This window comes from Xiphophorus hellerii, chromosome 5 (assembly GCF_003331165.1).
Source record: "Xiphophorus hellerii strain 12219 chromosome 5, Xiphophorus_hellerii-4.1, whole genome shotgun sequence".
Lineage (NCBI taxonomy): Eukaryota > Metazoa > Chordata > Actinopteri > Cyprinodontiformes > Poeciliidae > Xiphophorus > Xiphophorus hellerii.
The window spans coordinates 27990896-28013556 of NC_045676.1; the positions used below are offsets into that span (position 1 = coordinate 27990896).

The 22661-nt window shown below is 40.2% G+C and overlaps 2 protein-coding genes across 2 annotated transcripts in view; both read right to left on the reverse strand.

Moving 5' to 3' along the window:
• syngr1b (synaptogyrin 1b) overlaps nt 1-1774 on the reverse strand; it is a 33608-nt gene extending 31834 nt beyond the window's left edge. Inside the window, exon 1 of the mRNA XM_032561927.1 lies at nt 1743-1774. The gene's annotated coding sequence lies outside the window, so the exon portion shown is untranslated. The remainder of the gene's footprint in view (nt 1-1742) is intronic.
• Nucleotides 1775-4435: 2661 nt separating this feature from the next.
• cacng2b (calcium channel, voltage-dependent, gamma subunit 2b) overlaps nt 4436-22661 on the reverse strand; it is a 69105-nt gene continuing 50879 nt past the window's right edge. Inside the window, exons 2-4 of the mRNA XM_032561929.1 lie at nt 21867-21950; nt 8938-9078; nt 4436-6772 (exon numbers count right to left, since the gene is read on the reverse strand). Of these exons, the coding sequence (XP_032417820.1) occupies nt 6255-6772; nt 8938-9078; nt 21867-21950 (743 nt within the window). The 3' untranslated portion in view covers nt 4436-6254. The remainder of the gene's footprint in view (nt 6773-8937; nt 9079-21866; nt 21951-22661) is intronic.

Genomic DNA, 22661 nt, shown 5'->3' on the forward strand with positions numbered 1-22661 from the left:
ACAAAATAATGTGTTTTCCAGCAACATAGTATAATTTTATAGGACTATCAAGTAACTATGTTACCTTCAGTTATAAAAATTATATCAAAGATGACTTAAAAGAAATTTGACCTGGCTATGAAATTGGGCCTCTGTCTCTTTAAGAAAGTTCCAGCTCTTTCCCACACTCCTGTCTGGCGTCAACACGTTATCACGTCACTCCCCGTTTTAGCACGAGGACCCCAAAACCACAAAAAATAACCTTGTAAAACCCCGTGGGGTTGAATGGACCCTGTCTCTTAAGACCTCAGAAAGGTTTGCAAACATTCGTAAGAGCGCTGGTCTGAGAAATAGCTCATATAATGAGCTCAGCTGATACGCGGTCACACCAGGTGTTTGCTAACTGCCGCTACTGCTAATTAGCAAACAATTTGGAAGCTCAGAAACGCCGACGCGAGGAGGAGCTGCTTCTGGAAGGCGGCGCTAGGTCCACCCAGGCGTTTTACACACCTGAGTGGTTTCCACGGGAGATTAAATCAAAGCAACCCTCCAGGTATGTTTTTGATGAGGGAAAAACAATATGACATTATGTCAAGCTCAAAAAAGTAGATTTTACAGAATACTGCCTCTTTATGATATCATTACTACTTTAATTGGAGGCTGTGTTGATCTCATTTAATAACCAGTAAGGATTAGGTGTAAAATGTCCACTTGAAACAGGTCAATTGTTGATTGAGTTGTTTCTTGAGACTTTATAAGCATCTAGATAATTGATGAAACAAAATACATGAACTAGAAGACTTCGCTAATACACAAAGCGAAACACACACAGATCCATTGAACTACAACGAGTTTTATATCTTTCCAGATCTTCATTCTTTGCACCTCGGTTGCAATTCTAGTGTTCTAGTGGTAGAATATAACCTGGGAGCAAAACTTAATAATTTCACAAGACAGAGTGTGGGCTGCTGCTTATTGCTTTGGGAGAAGCCTGTTCATATCCACAGATATTGAAGCACTTGGTCAAAGAAAACAGAACTGCTTAGGTCAGGTCATTTTCACAAAAGTTTTCTGCAAACAGATCCATCTCTTTGCAACAATTAGTATTTATGCCCTTGTATTGTAGGTCCTATGAAGTCTCCTTTGTGATTTCTAATTTGTGTAAGCTTGTCAAACATAAATGTCAACCTTTTAGTACAAAGTGATGACAGATTATTCAGGTCAGTATTAATATCTTAAAAACTCCTTTTCTGTTTTTAGTATTGCACAAGTAAAGGCATTCATCTTTTCATTTGGTTTCTCATTACGAATAAATAGCTTACGGCCTTGTGTGATAATGGCGATTAAATTTGATGCCATTCATCAACCCTCATAAATGAAACGATCAAGGTTTCCAGATTAGCGCAAATGCTATATCAGTCGTTCCTTTGACGATTTCATGACGTTAGATTGGTCTTTCAAAAAAATAACATTTAAGCGATCGCCAACAGTTTCAGTTTTACCAAACAGACTGAAAATAACTTGCAGACGACGTCTTGACACGTTTAATTTTAAATTAAAGGCTTTGTGTGTGTGTCTCTGCATCACGCAAGTTAAGTGAATAAATGAGGGGTGATATTGACAGATTACCACTTCGAACATCAAATTATACCGTCATGTCAGAACAGTAGAAATAAGTCTAAAATGAACGCTGTGGTTTGTTGAACTGACCTTAAACGCAGACTTTCTTTTTTCTTTCTGGTTTTCTGTTTCTGTGTTGATGGGCGTGTGTGTGTGTGTGTGTGTGTGTGTGTGTGTACCCAGCACAGCTTGTTCTATAGCCTCAAACAGTCTCTGACCTAAAAAGCTGGCTAATTGCAGGTGTGGAAGGAAACAGCAGCTGTTCCTAAAACAAGAAGGGGGAAAAAATAAATCTGCCATCCCTCTGACTCAACCAGAGAATGCAATAATTAGCTTTAATACCTCCAGTCTCACAAACACGACAACGAAGAAGATTAATTTAATTGCCGTTTTCCATTGGAGAATAAGTTAAGCAGTAACTATAAAGAACAAAACAATAGCAACTGCATTCAAATGACTCTGTAGCATATTTCGAAATATATCAGTTGCTTTCATACTGTTTCTGTTATTGCTTTTCAGATAATTTGAAGGGTTTTGAACTTTTGACCTCATAAAACACACAGCAGGACCTGCTGATTGTAACAGCCTTTGAGGTTGAAGTAGTCATAGTACTAGCTATGTATCATTGGACACACAGCCAATTAGAACTCAATCATATTTGTTGTTTGAATACTATTGCTATTTCTTTATAACCACATAAAATCTGTTACTAAATTAGCTTCTCAAAGAATTGTTGCGGTTAAGGGTTTCCTAAAGTGGCTTTCTCTCATTTGAATCCCAACAAAAGAAAAAGAATCGTGTCCCTGAAAAGTGCCTAACCAAAAACAGTTGAAAGGGTTGTGAACACTCTTTCTCGCTTAAAATATCTTTTTTTTTTTTACATTTTTCTGTTATGCGGAAGAATTATGCAACCTAATCCACCTCGAGCGAAGGCTGCTCCAGTCACCGGGATTCCTCCGTGCCAGACGGAGGCAGTGTGGCACCGTTTCAGTCGGGCACCACAGCTGCCCCGGACCCTTGTAGCTTTCCTCCTTCCCACTCACTCCTCCCTCGCCTCCCCTCGGCGATCACAGCAGTGCTGCAGAGAGACATGGCAGCCTCTCTGATCTTCACACCAGGGGAGGACACTGAGGGAGAGAGAGAGAGAAAAGGTGGCGACAGATGGAGAAAGAAATGGCTGAAAAGATGCACGCAGGATAGAGGGGCTGATGTTAAAGAATTAGATGGTGTTATTGCTGTTTCCACAGCAAAATATTATTAACAAATCCTCCCGAAAGCTGGTTCCTGAAGCTTAAAATCATCATGTCACTTTAGAGAGATTGAGCCGTTTCGTTACAATCACGCTGAGTGAGCAAGAGCCCGAATAAACAGAAATCATAATGTGACGGACGGCTGTTAGAGAAGCCTGCATGCATGTACGGTACGATGTGTTGGCCAGCAGTTTAGAAAGGATCCATTCTTGTCCAAACCTTTTGGGTGGGTCGGTCTGACTGACAGCTGACCCAGCTGGCGCACCGAGGCACAAGATAAGCACATTTGCCATGGCAACTGCAGCTCATAGGTCAGGAACGGACCTATGAGCTGCAAAACAAGGAGCTCACCTTTTAACAAAGGTCAGGACTAATCCATCTGAAGTAAATACACACTTTAAACCTCTTTAATAATTAAAAGTTACTGCATTTGTTTCTCCCCTGCCCCCTTTGGACTTTCTAATCACTGCTGATGTGATCATATTCCGCTGCAGCCTTTTGACATGTTTTCACACCTGATCGTCTGGTAGACTCGGTTCAAACGGGGACTAACGTTACATTTGTTATATTTTCAGCTGCTGTGGTTCACTTTAACAATGCACTGGGTCAAACAAACCATATGAAAAACCTATTACCTTCCTCGCCTGTGGTGGCGCTGCACAAAGACCTCTTAAAGGAATTGACACAAAAACCTCAGAAGAAGACACTGAGCGCAACTTCCGTCTTTGAAAAATGTGAACAAAAATGGAGCAGTGTCAGATTTTAGCGGTTGTACGATTTCTCTTGTCGTTGGTAAAAGACCATGAGACGCTTGCGTCTGTTTTGGTTTTATTTACCCAGAATGCCCTGCGCCATAGCGGTGTCCAGTCCGCTTGTATGCAGCCTCAATTTCAGAAGCTGAACCCATGTTAAGGAACTCATGATACATGTAAGAGTCTTGTAAAAATATTTTTGATATTTTAATTTCAGCAGCATAAGATCTGCATTTCGCCGCACCGCATCTAGAAAAGAACACTTTTAAGAGAAATGGGACAACTCGTGCAATAACGAACATTTTCATATTCTTCTCTTGCTCTAGCAGAAATTACGGACAGTCAAAGCGAGACCTCCTTTCGCCGCTAAAAGCATGATTTTTTTCTGATCAAAAATTGCCATTATGTTGAAACGGCATCTAAACCTGTTGCTGCCATCTTGAGACGAATTCAATTCCTGTACAACTTTTGAAATTACACAAGTCTAGTTTTAAACCTCAATCGTTTCCCTCGCGTTCAGTTTTAACAGGTTTGCCGTTACACACTCTGACTGATCTAGTCAAAGTGTGTAACGGCTTTGACTAGACCAAAGCCGTTGGATGTAGCAGGTATCCAACCTTCTACATTTTATTTAAAAAAAAAAATTGCTGTTTAACATCTATTAGCTCCCAACTTAATCATAGAATCACATTTGGATGAATAAGAGTCTTGCTGTGCAAGCGCCAACCACTTAGCAAAGTAAAGGCTAACACAGATAAATTAAAAATATAAATATATTGTGTGTTTAGTTTTTTTTTTTGAGCACTTATAAACAACACACTCATTCAGGTTCTTACAAGGGAGGGGTGAATTTTTATTCGTCATCAGGACTTGAAGCATCCAAGTTCAGATTCATTCAGTTTTGGCACCCTGAAAGATGTTAAGACTTTTTTTTTTTCTTTTTAAATATATATTCTCATTTACAACAACACAATGTTAAACCAAAGAAGCAAGAGAACTGAGATAAAGAAAGGAAAAAAAAAAAACTAAGGCTGTATTTGAGTTGAACTTGATCATGAAAACAAAATGAAATAAAGGCAAAGATTTTCTTCTCTTAAAAATAGCCTTGATACGTTTGTCCAAAGTTTTTGTTTTTGTTCCAAGCAAAGTAAAGCCCCGACTCCGAAGCCCTGAGCCCCAACCCCTAAAACAGGAAGAAAAATGGAAGAGACACAGTACTGTAACAGTTATTTCTATTTTTCCACTGCCCTTACTCGTACCATAGTCTAATTGTTCAAAAAGATGGGTTTCCTTAAAAGCAGATTTGATGATTGTTTTATTTTTTGATCAGCATGCATGTAAGTTGATAACTTCTGTTTCTTTTCCTTTGTTTTTGTTTTTTTTCTTCTTCTTTTTGGAGTCACTTCACTTCAGCTCGCTGGTAGCTGTGTTCTCTCACGCACTACCGTGTGTCTTTGGCAGTAGTGGCGTTTCATTGTCCACAGTCGTCTTCAAGTTTGCAGAGAAACTTCTTCCCCTCGCCCCACAGTTCATTTCCTCGCTACCCCTTCGAGGGGCCAAAAATAAATAAGTAAATAAATAGATACATTAATAAATTAAAGCAGAAAAAAACGACAAACGGAAAAAAAGGTCAACTTTTCACCTGTTAACCCTGAACAAATATGGCAGGTTGTTTTTTTTTTTTCTTTTTTAATGGACTTCCAAATTGTTTTTTATATATATTTTTTATTTTATTATCATAAGAAATGTGATAATGTGTCTAATACTAACCAATTTCTATTGAATAGGCAGAAGTCCAACAGACAAACTAGTCATGCTGAATCCTCCATCTTGGTTTCAGTTTGCATGACGACTTTAGTTTTACTACAGTAACTCTTCCGTTACTTTACATTTTTTCTCTTGTGGATATTTTTTTTTTTTGCACCAGGGAAGGCTAGTCATGATATAATAACATATATAGTTATATATAATCAGTAGTAACTTATTTGTCTTTTTTCTTTTTTTTTTAATGCGGCCCGAATTGCTCCCTGCTTGAATCCCAAACCGCAGTAGGTTCACAGTTTAATGCGATTAAAGAACGAAATCAAGAGGAAACGCCAACTCAACGAAGGAGCAGGGTGTATGGGACTACACTGTGTGTGTGTGTGTGTGTAAGAGGGCGTGTGGTATGACAGTGCAAGGGCAGTTTCATAGGCTGGGCCAAAGGGGCAAATTGTGCACCCAGTAGATTTCGATTAGGAATTAAAGAAAAAAACAAAACAAAGCATAATAACCTTCATAAAGGCAGTCTGGCCCAGCCTACCACTCCATGGATCCACAGCCCTGAGACAGCCACAGACCCCAGACACCCCCCTCCTGATTTATAAACCTCCTCAAACATGTTTAAAACTTGTTAAACATTGTTCATGGGAAAATCATGCATGTTTCTTTTTTTTTTTTATGCAATTTTACTTCTTTATGGTTTTTCTTGTTTTTCTTTTAACCAGAAGCTCAACGATTATCTGAGGACTTCTGAAGAGCTCAGAAACTCACCTCTGCTACTCGCCCCTCCGTCCCCCTTTTCCTCCCCAGTCTAATTCTGTTTCCCCTTCTTTCCTCCAGTATTTTTCATTTGCTACTCTCCCCCAAAATCTATGGTCCGCCTTCCTTTTTCTCATACAGGTGTGGTGCGCCGGTTGGCCGCTGAGTCTTTGAGGTCCTTTTGAACGCAGTTGTGGACCTGTAGGAAGTTGTGGTCCCTTTCCGTAGAGTTATAGGTCGCTGTTGGGGTGCCCGTTTGGCCCTTGGGCAGCGTGTACATAGACAGCTCGGTGGAAGGCAGCGTCCCGAAGGCCTTCAGGCCCACCGGCGAGGCCTCGCGAGAGTGCGAGGGGTCCGTGGAGCGGGACGAAGAGCGCGAGCGGCGCCGATAGCGGTAACGGTAGCTCGGAATGCGCGTGATGGCAGCACCTTGGAGGTAGTCTGCGGCTCGTGCGCCAACTCGCAACTCTCTGTGGCGGTCGATGAACATGTGCACCGCTAGCACACCCACCATTTCGGCCATGATGAAGGAGAGGGCGCCAAAGTAAAAGGACCAGCCGTACGAGTAGCTGTTCTTCTTGGAGTCACTCTTTGAAGGGTCACCGGCGTTGGCTGATATATATACAATGATTCCTATAATGTTGCTCAGTCCTGAAAAGGAGAAGTAAAAATTTAATCAATAAAATTCAGAAAAAATCCAAACACATTTCTGTATTAAGAAAATAACATAAGTTACAGAATGTCTGTGGGCAGTAGAAGACGGGTGCTCAATAGGGTGATTGCAATCTACAAGTTGATTGTCAAGGAAATGCGGGTAGATCACATGACATAAAAAAAAAAAATCAGTCTATTATCCATCCTGTGACTTGATTGATATACAGCCTCATATACCAGCCGATGGCGGTAAAGATCCTTTAGTTGCTGCCAACCAGCATTATAACATAAGAAGAAGAGAATTTTTATAACACCTAGGTCACTGTGCATGCACAAACAATGATGCTAAATGCAGCAGAACTGGCTGGCTAGCAAGTAACCTCCAATTTCTAGCCCTTGGTTTTTCTCTTAAATTTAAGAAAAGTTATAAAAGTAAGTGGGGAAGCTGGACCAAGTAAGAAGAAATAAACCTTTCATTTTCATATGGAGTTAAACATATAAAGAATTCTCAATAAAATTGTAAACAAATTCTACAAATTAACAAATAAATAGTAATTTTGTAGCATGTAGTGGGTGTTCTGACTTGTCATTTTCTAAGTAGCTTGCATGCTGAAAAAGTGTGAGCACCCTTGCTATCAAATGTCCAGCTGTACTTTGAGTGGTATTAACAAGTGAAATTTTCTTCTAATGCAATATTAAGTATTCAGTAGTAGCTAACCCTCTCAGGTCCCTCTTGAAAATGAGATCTAGATCTCAACGGGGTTTACCTGGTTAAATAAAGGAATAAAAAAAAAATAACCAAAAAGCTAGTTGCACTAACCATAAAACACTAGACCGTAGTTCTACCAACGTGCTAGACCAACGTGGTATTTAACGGAATTTAATGCTAAAGTGCTAAAAATAAATCAGCACTTTAGAATTTATCCACAAAAAAGTAACTTAGGGGAAGCTAAGAGCACTAAAGATGATTCCTTAACAAGTTAAACCAAACTCTCATTGAGAGGTTATCTGTGGAAAACCCATCTGAGCAGAAATTGTCTCGATTACCATACTGTTTGTTCCTGGCAGGAGCAGAAGATTATAATGTAAAATGTATTATTTCTCAATATTGAAAATCTCTGACCTATACATATGTCTTTGCCCTTTACTTGTAGCTAATTACGTTGTGTCTCTATGTTCACATTCATGTGAAAAATACACATTTAATGGGAAAATAAAGAGTAAGGATGACTTAAAAAGAACTCTTGAAAGAAGATGGAATTGTTTTTAACTTTAGGATTGTTTCTATCTTTGCATCTTATTGAGCACGAAGCGCATTTAGGACATGACTGTATCTCAGCGGGCAGAACCTTCTCCCAACAGGAATGTAAATCAATATAATGTAATGCTAGGTCCATCCATGATGCCAGAGTGCGGCTCTAGGTAGAACACGCCATACCACTTTATTTCTAAAGCACTTAAACAACAAACAAAACGTTTTATTTCACATCCTTTGTAAATCTTTTCAATCTGTTCTGGAATCAAAATGACAAATCAAACCTAGCTGAAGAACAGTGCTTGAAATAAAAGGTTGTTTTAATTCTTGTTTCCCTGATTTTTCAAAGACCTGATTGAGATGGATCAAAGTAAACGAGTATCAGGGACGCCTTATTTTTAGAGTGCGATCCCAGTGGCCTCCTCCGAGCCTAGCAACAGGGTGAGAAAGAGAGACAGACGCAGCAAAAACCACAGACCAACACAGACTTCTCAACTCGTCGGAGAACTAGTTATGTAGCGCAGCGCAGTAGGCCACGGCCTAGAAACGCAGCACACAGTTAGACACAAAGTGTTCACGAAAATGGCAACCTGCCTTCTCGTAGTCCGCATGGCTTCCTCCTGAGGCACTCGTGACACGTTCGTCGAACGCCAGGCAACTGGCGGTCATCGGTAAATTTTCATCATCAAGTCTAAACTTCTACTTTGTATTTTTGATCCACCTTGTCGAAGTTGTAAATTCCAACTTTTAAAGGAGTTCATTATTACTCAAGAATGTCAATTCACCTCGCGCCATCAAACTTTATTTCTCATTTTCTCTTGGCCCGTTACTCGTCCTCCTCCAGTCCCTTCCTCCCTTTCCTGTCATCACCCCTCCCCCACTCCTCTTCCTCTTCCTCCCTGCGTACCTGCAGAGACGAACAGAATGCCGGCGCTGAGGATGATGTTGTGGCGTGACTTGTAGAACTCACTGGCGGCGATGCAGAGCCCCCCCATGAAGAGAAGGATCACACTCAGGATGGGGAAGATGCTGGAGGCTCGTACGGCACCTGGTGGGACAAAGAGGCAAAAGAAACGGTGCTTACCGCTGCGCACAGGCCGGAGATTTGTCCGATGTCGTATTAGCGCAATTGTATGTAAAGGAAGAGGGGAAAAAAGGAGTACATTTCTGGCAAAAATGAAGACATTTCTGAACTCCAAAAGTTGAAAATATAGTTGAAAATTTCAATGTCTTCCAGAGATTCAACTCAAAATTTCAGTTTCAAAAGTCAAACACTTTTACCCATCGTTTTTTTTTTTTGAAGCAAAAATGAACCCCCAGTTGTGAATCACTATTTGTGAATATTGCTTGTGCGTCAGATTTGTGAGTGTACCAGAAATGCAAAAGTTCCCTTAGTGCATTTGCAATAATTAAAGTGACTAATTATTTAAAATTATTCAAATTTATTGCATTAAAATCAATGTAATTATTTGATCAATTGGAATTAACGTGTTAAAGTCTGGGCCCTAATAGCCTCCTTAGAATAACTTGTGTACTTTATCGGTTAGGCAACGTCTAGAGACGGTTGGTTGCACTAGATTTTATTTAGGAGTCAGATTTAAAGGGGATGAATACAAATGCAGACTAGACTTTTCATAATTTTAGAAAAATGGGTATTCTTTTTCTCACTTTATAGTGATGTACTGCTTCATGTTTGTTTATTAGTCAAATTCCAAACAAAACTGCAGTATGTGGTCGCAAGGTGACAAAAGTAGAAAAGTTAAAGAGCATGAATATTTTTCTCCAAGCCCCTGTCCTTGCGTCTGATAGGATTTATATTGGTAGTGGATGTAGACAGAGCTGAAAATCCATCATGCGAATTCATTCTGACTTGCCGAAGCTAGCACCTGTATGAACAGATGCCTGAATTGAAGCTTAAGAAAACAGACACATTAAAGGTAAATCTTGTGTAAAAAAAAAAAATCCTGAAATTGTGAAAATACAACTGCTTTTAAACAATAAATAAAAAACCCCCCTGCATATTAAAGAGAAATGTGAGAGCAGAGAGGCAAAGGGGAAGACGAGAGGAAGAGCACAAAGACTGCAGGCCTTCACTTCTCTGTGAAGCTGCTTTGCCTCCAGCAGTCTTTGTCTCACTGTCTCTCCCTGCTCTCTTTGCACTTGTGCTTTAAGCTGAAGGAAGGCAGTTTAAAAGGAGGATTATTATTATTATTTTTTTAAATATGCGAGCCTCCAGGCACACCCTGCCACCAAGCACATCATGGCATAGACACACAGAACGACGGAGAGGATTGAGCTGTGAGCGAATGCGCCGCATGGCAGCGGCATCAAGAGACACGCTCAGTATGTTTTTGGTTTCCTTTAAAAGCCTCCTTGAGGCCGCCGTGGAGGCTGACACTCCGTCTTTCTGGTTGTTGATTGATGTCGCGTTTTTACATAATGCTGTCTTTCCACAGTCTACTGTGCCACTCACACAGCTATGCATACAAACTCAAACTTTTCACACATATCTACAGAATCTGCAGGTAAGGCAATCTGATATAAGGATTTTTCTATTCAAGTCAAAAAGTTACTGTATGTTTGTATGTTTGTAGCCTTCTGAAGCATACACTTTGTACTAAGAGAGTCAGTAATTCACTGGTAGTTATTTTGGAGCCTAAATGTTGAATTATGTTCAGTCATAGTGAATAGTAAATCCCTAAATGTGTAAATTGGTTTTGTAGGCATGTACATACTTGGTTTGGTTTTCTGATTTATGTCAGTTTGATTACTAGAATAACTGATTTTTGGTAAATCTCTCTGCCGACTACACCTTTAAATGTGTTTTAAAGAGACGCATCAAGCTCATTGCTTGTGTGTAGTGATAGATGAATGAAAGAAATCCAACAAGATACATGAAGGAAAGCTGTGTTTTACCCTACAAGTCTGGTTTTTCTTTGGATACCCTTTGAAAATGCCTTTAGGAACCACATTCACGCGTTCCATTATAAATACTACGGGAATGTTTCACTGCCAAATTGTAGTTAGGAGACAGATTATGTGCTATGGAGATGAACTTATTTTGCTACAAAATATAACAGCTTATGTAGTGCGATCTCACACCTCACTACGACTGCAGCAGTTAGTAAAAAAAAAAATTACATTTGTGCAGAAGTGTCTGGTGGACTTCAAGTCCACATTGTTCCACGTAGAGTATGTGCAATATGTGCAAACCTTCAAAGAGAAAAGTACACCAGCGTGTTTTGGGAGCTTTGTGCAGACGTGTCCAATGGACGTCTGGTCTGAGTCCGTCTCAAGTATGCGTGGAACTCCAAGGAGTGGAGCACGCTCGAGTGTGTTTGGAGCAACTTGAAATTGCTGCCACATCAGTTACTCAACAGGTTGTTGCTGGGTAACAAAAGAACGAGTAAGTTAGTTGATGCCACCAACCTTTCTTAACTGGTCCGCAGGAGGTTGACCGGCTGAAGCCTTTCCTCTGCCTACATCCTTCAGAGTGCTGTGCAGTTCTGGTTCATGGTTGTATCAGATGGATTTGCTATTGATATTGGTCAAGTGTCTATCACAACAGGTATCACTGTCGTTTTATTGACCAGCCCTATGGGATTGGTTTCATGGACTGATCAACTGGAGCCATTATCAAAGCTAAGTGTTGGAATGAATGGTGTAAAGCCTGCTGCCACTGGACTTCAAAGCAGTGGAAATACGTTCTCCAGGTTGACCTATCAGACCTCCTCTGTCTGGAAATATACCAGACGAGTCTGGGTTTGGCATTTGCCAGAAGACCAGCACTTGTGTGATTTCTTTGCATCAAGTTTAAAGATTGTCAGCAAGCATGGAGTTTAGGGTGTGGGGCTGTTTTCAGGAATTGGACCTGGGGTCTTCGTTCCTTAGTGCATCACGCGAACACATTTTGAGCAATGTACCCAGCTTTGTGGGAACTGTTTGGGAATGGCCTGTTCATGTTCCAACTTAACTTTGAACCACTGTTCAAAGCCAGGTCAATAAAGAGATGCATCAGTGGGTTTGGTGAGGAAGAACTTGCCTTGTACAACATCAGTGCCTCGCAAGTCTGCTTCTAGAAGGATTGCTAAAACATTCCTGTGAAGACGATTCTTGACATCGTGGGAAGTCTTTGCAGAAGCTGCCATAGCTGCAGAGGGTGGCCGAGATAATATTAATTTCTATGGATTAGGAAAGAGATGCCACTTAAATCGTATAAGCAGCAAGGTCAATGAGCAAATACTTGAAAAATAGTGCATATGGATAAATGGGGTCCAAATGTTTGATGCGGTAAGCAACTAAGATTCAAAGCAAATTTGTCATCTTATGATTGTTGGTGGCTACACTGGTAGGAATTTGCCTCATAATGGATGGGTTGCCAGTTGCTCTTGAGCAAGAAACTTCACCCGCCTTGCCTGTGGGTGATGACCAGAGGGCCCAGTGGTGATGGTGCATGGCAGCCTCTCCTCTTATCAAACTGCCCCAGCGCAGCTGTGGCTATTTTCCAGTATCTTGCCACCATTGGCACATCAATGTGTGTGTGAATGTAGCACGAAGCATTTTGTGGTCTTCTGGACTTGGTAAAGCACTATACAAGTACTAAAACTTCATCCAAATACTGCCCCTGTTTTGACTGTACAGGACTGTGAGGTGATTGAGTTTTTCATGGGAGGCTTACTAACTCTAGACTATTTACTGCCATGAAATTGGTTCGTAATATTGTTTCAATTCCCCCCCCTGGACATTACGAGATTAATGAGTCAGAGATGTTTCGAAGTAGGTCTATTATAATTAATCAAAAGTCAAGTCTATTTATCCAAAAGGACGGGGTAGAAAATCTCAATGAGGTTGTCATTGATTCTGATTTTCTTAATGGTCAAAAAAAAAAGAATTTAGCAGCTCAGTAATGTTTTTTTTTTGCTTATAAATCTTAACTTAAACTACATTTCTAGGTTGAGTTTAACTTTACGCAACACCCACACTTGTACAATGGATGCACAATACAGCAATAGAGGTCAGTCCTGCATCTTCTCCTTCCATCGTCCCTTTATTCGTTCCTCTTCCTGGATGCTTCTGCTGCAGTGGTGTGTGTTTGTTTGTGTGTGTCTCTCACTGACTTATGGTTTCATTAGTTGCAGCAAAGGGGAGCCTTGTAATTGTTGCTGAATTATGGAGGCGGGGGTGGACATTGCCATGGGAGCTCCCCAGGTTCACACAAACCCACAGTTTAATGTGTATGCACAATCCATCGTGCATAAACCCTCCTATTACTTTATCTCACACACACACACACACACACTCGCGCGCAGAAACTCATCCTCTCTCAACAAGCTACAAAGTGAACACATTCATCGATCAACCTACCACCTACTCACTCACTCTCTAAAGTGGGGTGTTTCCTATACACACTGCACGTTGCTCATGCACAAACAATCTGCTCGCTCTGCCACATGCGCGCCCTTTCTCTCTCTCTCTCACACACACACACACATGCATAAATTCGCCCACGAAGGAGAACCCAGCAGCAAAGAACATGTGGGATCAGGAACTCAGTGAAACAGCTTCAAGGGAGCAGCTCTACGCGCACACGTGTGTGTGTGTGTGTGTGTGTGCATCTGCATGCAAGGTTGAGAAGCACGGAATCGTGTCACCGATCTTACTGGAATGGAAGAAAGTAACCAGAGCGAGCGCTGTAGGCTGACCATCGGACGAACGTTTCCGTGTGCCTGGTTGAATATGTGCAGATGTTGTGCGTTTTGTAATGACTATAGTACACACACACACACGCCCACCCACGGAGGAGTTCACACAGCCTGCCAGTCATTATCATGCCATATTACTCATGTAAATCGTGATATGCCCCCAATGTCAGGACTCGGGAGCCAAAAATAGCAGCAGAGGCAGAAATGAGTCAGATGACGTCATCAAAGGGGGGTGAGGGAGGACGGGTGACGTCGCGTGTTTCCTAGTATCCCGACCCGAAATATTAGCATTTTGAACAAGCATCCGGCTTTCTAATTTTAGCAACACAAACAGAAACACAGCCGCAGCGCTTCTGCTTCGGCGATTTCGGAGCAAATTGGGAGTCGTCAGGTTTTTCTTTTTGGTTTCCGTCTTTGTGAGTTTTAGATGTTAGGATTGAGCAGATGTTTGAGATGTAAGTTTGTTTTCGTCAAGTTTCATTCAATGGGATTTTGTATCACAAAACGTTTCATCTGGAAATCACAACAAATACCTTTATTTGTGGCCTTCATGGACAGACTGGAGAGAGAGACATGCAGAAAAAATAGAGCCGGACAATACGACTAAAAATGTATCACGATCACAGAGTGTTATATCCGCCGATATCAATAATCATTAATCAGTTTTTTGTTTTAAATATCTCAAATACAGTCAGACTGGTGTCGTGACCGTTCCTGTTTAATCCACAGTTTAACCCCACAACGTTTTATTTTTATTTTTATGCAGTTATGAGGCACGTTGGAGAAACGTGAAACTACTGCTGCATCAGTTACTCAACAGGTTGTTGCTAGGTAACCAGAGAGTGAGTGAGTTAGCTGATCCCTCGAACCTTTTTTAGCTAAGCTGTGGGAGTTTGAGCGGCTAAAGCCTTTCCTCTGTCCCCAGAACGTACCTAGATTCCCCAGAATGCTCTGCGGTCCTGGGTCAAAGTTTGGTGAAATTATTGAACATTGTATCAGACGTATTATCTATATATCAAAATATATATTCTTACACACGACACCCCACAAATTTACAATTTTTCAGAAGATGCTAATAAATGTTTTTTTGTTTCTCTCATCCTGCTTCTCATGTTTTTGAATGAAATTATTACAGCCTAGTTTTTGTCTCCATGGCGTCACATTAATTTAGTCGTCTCTTTTATCAAACTAGCAAATGTCAGTCATTCAGAGGCGTATACACTGAATGCTCTGTTGCAGTTGAATAAGACATATTCAACAAAAATCTCAGCTTCAAATCAAATTCTAATTAAAACAGAAGATGAAAAGCAAGAACAATCCACGTACGAAGTTAAAGAACGTAGAAAATGTATAAAACAATATCACCAAACCGTAACTACCCCGAGAAACATTTTAAAAAATTGGCTAAATTTGAAGTTGCTGAACATTTATACAAAACAATGGCTCAGAACATAGAAAGATATGAGAGTCATGTTTGATCATGCTACTTTTGTTACACCGTCAGTCTCCGGTCTTAATTTGATCAGCTTCCTCAGTTGTACTCCATCCGAATCCTTCCAACAGTCTTGTGACCTGGTGTCTATTTTAAGCCGCCCGTTCCCACGGCATTTAGGTTGGGATCCAAATCCCAATGCAGGATTCCCAATTCACAGAAAAAGACGCACCCTGACCCCCAGAAATAAAAATCAGAAAAAATCTTATGTTTAATAAGATTTTTTTTTTTAAATCTTCAGCATAAACATCTGTGCTTAAATGTCATAAAAATCCCTCACGCTGTGCGCCTGAATAACTTTGCACTTTAGAGTGTCCTTATTCATTTTAGTAATTACTTGACTTGACTGTTTCTGAACGTTGTAAGCCAAACAGAAATATCTAAAAAATAGCACCCAGGACGCTCACTGTCTTTAAATGGACCTGAAACGTCCTCGCGTCCAGACAACATGCCAACATTTCCGTACAAAGTGGATGTGGCTTTGGAGTTAAAATCCGCCTGAGCAGGCTTGGCGTCGTCGTTGAGCTGCATTTCATTTACAACGCCGTCCAACGTAAAGCAATAACAAATGAGCTTGTTCCTGACTGACGCGAATTAAATACAGAATATGGAAAATGAGGAAGAAATAATGTGACAAAGAAAAAAAAAAGTATTAAAAACAGAATGATAAAAGAGAAAAAATAAATAATGAAACAAAAAAGTAAACTAATGAAAGAGAGATTTTTTTTAAAAATGGAAAATTAAGTAGTAATATAATACTGTTAACAATTTAAAAAATATTACTTTGTCACATTTTATAATCAAATAAGTTGGTAAACTTAATTTTTTGGGTACAATATTTGGCACATAAATGACTTTATCAAGCCTTTTATTTACTTCTATATTATTGCCAGTTTTTACAGGATCTCCACACAACGAGGCATTCTGTCTCTAGTTTTTTCTCACCATCATAAAACACAATCTGTTTCTTATTAAAAGTAGGGTCTGAATAAAAAACTCTATCAAAATTCCAGACTTCTCTTGTTTTCAACAGAAGCTGTAAAATGGGGAACTGTTTTATTAGGAATTCGCTCACCTTAAAGTGCCAAGAACAGATGATTTAAGCAGATTTTAAATAAACGTACAAAGCATAATGTGTATTGGATTACGGCATAATGATTTGTTTTTTGGAGATATATGTTAATGAATCATGAATCATGTTTGTCACATTGTTTAGGGTTTTGATTTTTCTTATTTCCAGACCAAACTATTATTAACTGCGTTGCCATTCAGAATGTAGGCTAAACTTTGTCGATATTCCATTAATGTAAAAAAACAACACAATTTTACAATTCAATTAAATAAGAACCACAATTAAAATCACTTGTGAACAGATTTGTTTATGCGATGAATCATTAAAAAAAAAAACATCCTTCCGCTTCCTGTCGTCTTCGTCTTTTTCACCAGTACTAGTTGTTGATCATGTGACTCGTATGATGGGGAAAAAATGTGCTTCCATTACAATTTTGCAAAATACACTAATTTCGATACGGCCGAAAAACCACCTCATCCTAGTGCAAAAACTTTTCATCAGAAAGACAAAACAAAACAAACTGATTCTTTTTTCAAAATTACAGTGTTTCCATAAAGCAAATTGAATTTCCTAATTCCAATCTGCGCAATTAGCTGGCGAACGGAAACGCAGCGCTCTAGCGTAAACGACGTAAGACGAGAAAGCTCGAGTTGAAGCTAAAGACCAACAGTGGCTGGTGCAGCGTAAGGTCAAACGAAGCATGGCTGCGTCTCGTAGTGCAACTGCAGCAGCATGAAGGCCGACTGCTCTCTCTGTTACATAACCACGCATGCAAATTCACCAGGAGAGGAGCAGAGAGGAGGAGGAGGAGGTGGGGGGGTGAGAGGAGACTGAAGAGACCCCAGGGATGGAGAATGAGAGAAGGGGAGGAGATGAAGAATTCAAACTGAATGACGGCGTCCAGCCTTCACGTCACGGTGATCCGCGGTCGTTTTGCTCGTCGCGCGCCGTCTAACGTGCTTCGCTTTGTTTGTGATTTATCACATTCCTGTTTTTCCTCTGAAAATGTCAGCCACGTTCAGGGATGAGGATTTTTTTATTTTTTTTGTCTGAATCTCCAGACCTGCTGCAGTGTCTTCCCAACTCGGTCCTGAGGCATGCGGGTTCCGTTGCATCAAGCAGAAATGTATCGGCCCGTTAATGCCAGAGTGAGATTGAAAGGAGGATCCGCGTGATATTAACCATGTAGGAACTAGTTGCAGTTTTTTGTTTTTTGTACCTATTGTTGGAATTTGTCACAACTTGTGAGTCACTGAAATACATGCGTTTTTCCATTAATATCTTAATTTGTTGAAGTTCCACTTTGTAACAATACGTAAAGCTCAAAGCATTTCGTATTTTTACAACAAGAACGTTTCTTGTTTTTACAACAAAAACGTCCATTCTTCTGACACCGTAGGACTTTTTAAAAAGGCATAAAGGGACTCTCTCTGACTCGCCGACTTCTCACTGTTCCTTCCAAGCGTCTCACAAGGTGTTGCCGTTTTACTGTTACAACCTTTCCAGTTAAAATGAGGACATGTTTTGGTTTTAACGAGATACAACATCAGTTTTACATCTGCGTTAAAACCAGAACGCTTCTCGATTTAACAAGATGTTACTCCTGCATTTATTTTCCATCTCTGGCAGTTCGACGCTTCAGTAAACATTTTATTTATTGTTCAAATTTTAACTCTGAAGAATCGCTGACCCCCCCCCCCCAAAACATTCATATGATAATATTTTAGCATATTCTGCTCTGCAGGTAATTTGTAATGTCCAAAGACATGGAGCTCACTGAATATAACTCTTCAAAATAACAGCGGAAACACGCAAAACTGGTCTGCAGCCAGAACAAGAGCTCAATTGCCGTAATTCATTGCTTTATGAGAAGGTATGGGAAACATGTGACACGTCAATGTAAAACAAAAGTTAATAAAAACAGTTGTTTTTTTCTGAGCTGATACACTTCTTACATTGTTTCATTGTCTTGTGAGGGTTGCCTTTCTCATGTTTTATGCCATTGCATATTCTCATAAGGTTTTTAGAAAATGCTTAACTTAATTGTGAGTATAATCTCCCCGTATAACTTAAAGTGATAAACCGTGCTTAATTATTTGTTTCTCCAAATGTTCGACTGAAAGCACAACACCTAATCCTTGATCTGTTGGCGACATGCAGCGTTTTAAAGCAATATGGTCCTGAAAGAAATCTGCAAAACAACACAACTTTGTCGTAATGATGCCGTTTCAACAGAGAGAGTTCTCATATATGAATATTGTAGAACGAGAAAGTGCTGCGGAAGACTCTGCAACCGAACATTTCACTTAATTATCAGTTACAATAAAAGGTTGTTTTTTTTTTGTCATTGAGGTTATTATTACTGTTGTAGACATGCTTCAGCATTGATTTTGTGATCAAAGACGTCTCAGGGAGGAAAACAGCTAGAAGGAAAGAGCCTGAAAGTCTGTTTGGGTTTTAGTGCCTAATAGGTTGTATTACTAATGAATGAAATAATTATTATGCAGTAGCTTCTTCACGTACGTAGAGAAACATCTGCTGCAACAAAACAAAGCAATTTGTGAAGACTTTTCAGTGAAATCAAAAACTATACAAAGACAAACACATCAGTTATTTTTCTTATTTGAACTATTATCTTCTATAACCTGCATGGCAGTTTAAGAAAGTTTCCAGATTATGAAACTAGTTCAGGTGAACGACTTAAACACTCACCAGAACAATAACTTATCACCCCTAAAAATTGTGCACAACTTCTTTTCAGTCCATTTTCAGCCGAGTCAGCATTTCTTGAAATACTAATTAGAGAGTAGCTGCGTTTCAATTAATTGGAACCATGAAAATAAATTTGCGTAATGGAAACAATTTAGTAAAGAACTCAAATTTTTTGATAAAACGTTTTTGAGGTGGTTCTTCGGATGTATCGAAATTATTGTATTTCGCCAAACCGACTCACACGAGTCACGTGATCAACAACCAGATGTTACTGCTGGCGGAAACGACGAAGAAGACGACAGGAAGCAGTAGGAGGATGACGGCACAGTATGTTTTTTTTTTTTTAGCGACTTATGGTGTGAGCAAACTTATTCACTTGTGATTTTAATCGTCTTTCTTATTGCGTTTTTTAGACAACATTTTGCGCACATTTGTATTGAAGCGCAGCTAGTGAAACATCAATTGACCAATTCAGCAAACATCGTAACCCTCTCTAGCATTTTTCAGAAAAAAATTAACACCATTTTGATGGAATAATAAGTATGCACAACAATAACATCAAATATAATATTTTTCAGTTATTAAAATAAACTAATTTGGGTGTTTGGTGAAATTTTTTTGTATTTTTTTTTAAAAGGTTCAAAAACTTTCTAAAAAAAAAAAAAAGTTTGAACACTGGCTAATTTTCTCTCTGCTCATTTCCGCCATCTTTCCAGGCTCCACCTCACCGTCTCCGTCCGGCTGCTTTCAGACAGGCGTGAAGGCCTCGCCAGAGACGGACAGAAAAGAAAGAAAAGACAGAGTGGAAAGAAAAGCGAGAGGAGGTTGAGCGAGACGTACGGGAGGAAGGAGGAGAGTGAGACGTGTGACCCACTTTGCAGAGCCTAGAGTATTTATAGAAGTAAGTGTCCTAATTGGTGAGCCACTGGGAGAGCAACAGCACCGAACTGGTGCCCTACTCCTAGTCCTTCACCTCTTCAACCTTTTCCTCCTGCAGTGCTTTCACTTTCCTCCCTTGCCCCGTTCCTCCTGCATTCAGTCTGAAGAACCCATCACTCTTCCTTGTGCCATTTCCGCCTCCTACACTTCACTGATCAGTGACCTTCTCTTCATCCTTGTTCTTCCATTTCACCCCTCCTCCTCCTCCTCCTTCGCTGCTCCGATTTTTACCTCGTCCTCTCTCCGGTTTCACCTCCTCATCAGTGATCGTTCATAGTAAAAGTATTTGAAGAAATATTTCTTCAAATATTGAAGAAATGTAACATCCCCCCCCCCCCAAAAAAAAAACACAAATTAATAAGATGTTATGAGGTGGAGGATAAAACATGCGTTGTTTTTTGTACATTTCGCAAATCTGCAAAGTGTGACATTTTTTATTTAGGACCCCCTGAGTCGATGCTTTGAAGAACTAACTTTTTCAAAAATTATTGGATTAAGAGCATCTGTTAGCATCAACTCTGAAATCCTCAGTTTCATATTTGATTTAAAAGAGCTTTGTGAGCTTCTCAGAGCTAGCTTGGTAAAAACTAGTTCTCTGATTGGCCCGGCTGAAATTCTACCGGAGAAATCCACTTCAATGGGAGAAAGCCCAAACGGAGCAGTGATGTCAATTTTCTGTAGTCTGCCTGAAGTTTTTGGAGTGGAGGAAGTGAACCAGGCTGCACAGTGGCGCAGTTGGTAGCACTGTTGCCTTGCAGCAAGAAGGTCCTGGGTTCGATTCCTGGAGGTCTTTCTGTTTGCATGTTCTCCCTGTGCATTTGTGGGTTCTCTCCGGGTACTCCGGCTTCCTCCCACAGTCCAAAAACATGACTGTCAGGTTAATTGGTCTCTCTAAATTCTCCCTAGGTGTGAGTGTGTGTGTGTGCATGGTTGTATGTCCTGTATGTCTCTGTGTTGCCCTGCGACAGACTGGCGGCCTGTCCAGGTGACCCCGCCTCTCGCCCGGAACGTTAGCTGGAGATAGACACCGGCACCTCCCGACCCCATTAGGGACAAAGGGTGAAAAGAAATGGATGGATGGATGGATGGATGGAAGTGAACCAAGCTGTTCTGTCCATGTTAGCCAAACACCGAATCAACATTAACAGCCACCTCGTTTGGATCGGCACTTCTCTTTTGCGCAGGCAATTTCCGGTAAGCTTCGTAGCGTCAAACTGATGGATTACATACGTCACAGGCAAACGTTAGCAGCTGAGTAAAATTTCAAACCTCAACAGAATGCACGTCTCCAGGAAGCAATCGTTTGTTAACAGGCGAAGGTCCAGACTCACTGTACGAAGTGAAGCGTGCAATAAGGGTCTGGTTTTTACCTGGCTGGAGTGTTTTGTTTTTTTTTTGCTTAAACACTAATTACAAACATTAGGTCTGCTAATGTTAAAGCATTATATCAACATGGTATTTATTGGAAGCTAATGGAAATAAGCCAAAGCGCTAAGTGAAAAATGAGCTCTGCTATAAGCATATTATCAGACTATTCTGTGACACTATCAGAAGTGTATGACACACACTGTTTAGTCTGTATGACTAAATAGATAAGTAAAAATAGATAATCCTACGAAAGAATTTAATTACACACATAGCGTCAAAGGTTATTGATTACAGTGAGTTTTATTTATCTGGCTAGAGGGCTAAATAGAAATTGTCCCACTTTTCAGCTGTTTTTATTTAAGATAAAAACATTTCAGTTGGAGGATAAAGTGCATTAAAGTTTGTTGATGGATTTTGATAAAGCTGATTAGGGATGTGGCCACTTTTCTAGGCACTGAAGGACAAGTAAACCCAAACCTCCTCCTTCTGGGGCCAAGAAATAAATAAAACCGTGGAATAAAACACAAATATGGAGGAAAGGGAGAACTCACGTAGGAAGTACTCTGAAGCATCCGCCTCATAGTCCGCATCCTCGGGGAAGTGGTCTATCTGCTTACACATCCCCTTAAAAGAACCTGGATGAGGAAAGAAAATAAAGAAAACTTAGAAAATTAGCAGCTAAAAACAAACAACAATGAAAGGGTAGATATGTAAGAACAGTGTTTCACAGAGAAAAATGACTAGAAAATGAAGGGCAATGATTGTCATCTTTGGAAATAAAAAACATTAAAAGGACAAACGGCTTTTAAGGGGGTGAAATATGTTGAGAGCTTCTGCTAAATGAAGGTGTGTCCTTGTGTGAGGGATGATTGAGGGGAAAATTAGCCAAGAAAATAGAAGGACAGAATGCAGCTCATTAAGACAGAGCGTGTGAGGGGGAGTGTGTGTGTGTGTGTGTGTGTGTGTGTGTAGGCGTGGGCGCGCGCACGCGTGTGGCTTGGTTCAGCTCCAGTGCTAATTGCATGCCCTCCCAAACCACTGCAATTAAACGGGCCCTTGTTAATTGGCAATTAGAGGACGAAAGACCAGCACTTGGCTTTCAGATGGGCAGCAGTTAACATAAACACACACATACTTAAATATACCTCACGCTAGCAGCCGTATGCTACACATGCGAGTACTTAGACTGCAGCGTTGCGTCTCGGTGAAGGAATTTAAATGGAAACTTAAAATTTGGACATTTGAGACAAAATCAAATAAATTGTACCCTCAGCTGTAAATGTTGTGAATTTGATTATTTTCATTACCGCAATCAAAAAATATTCTTCTTCTTTTTTTTCCTTTTT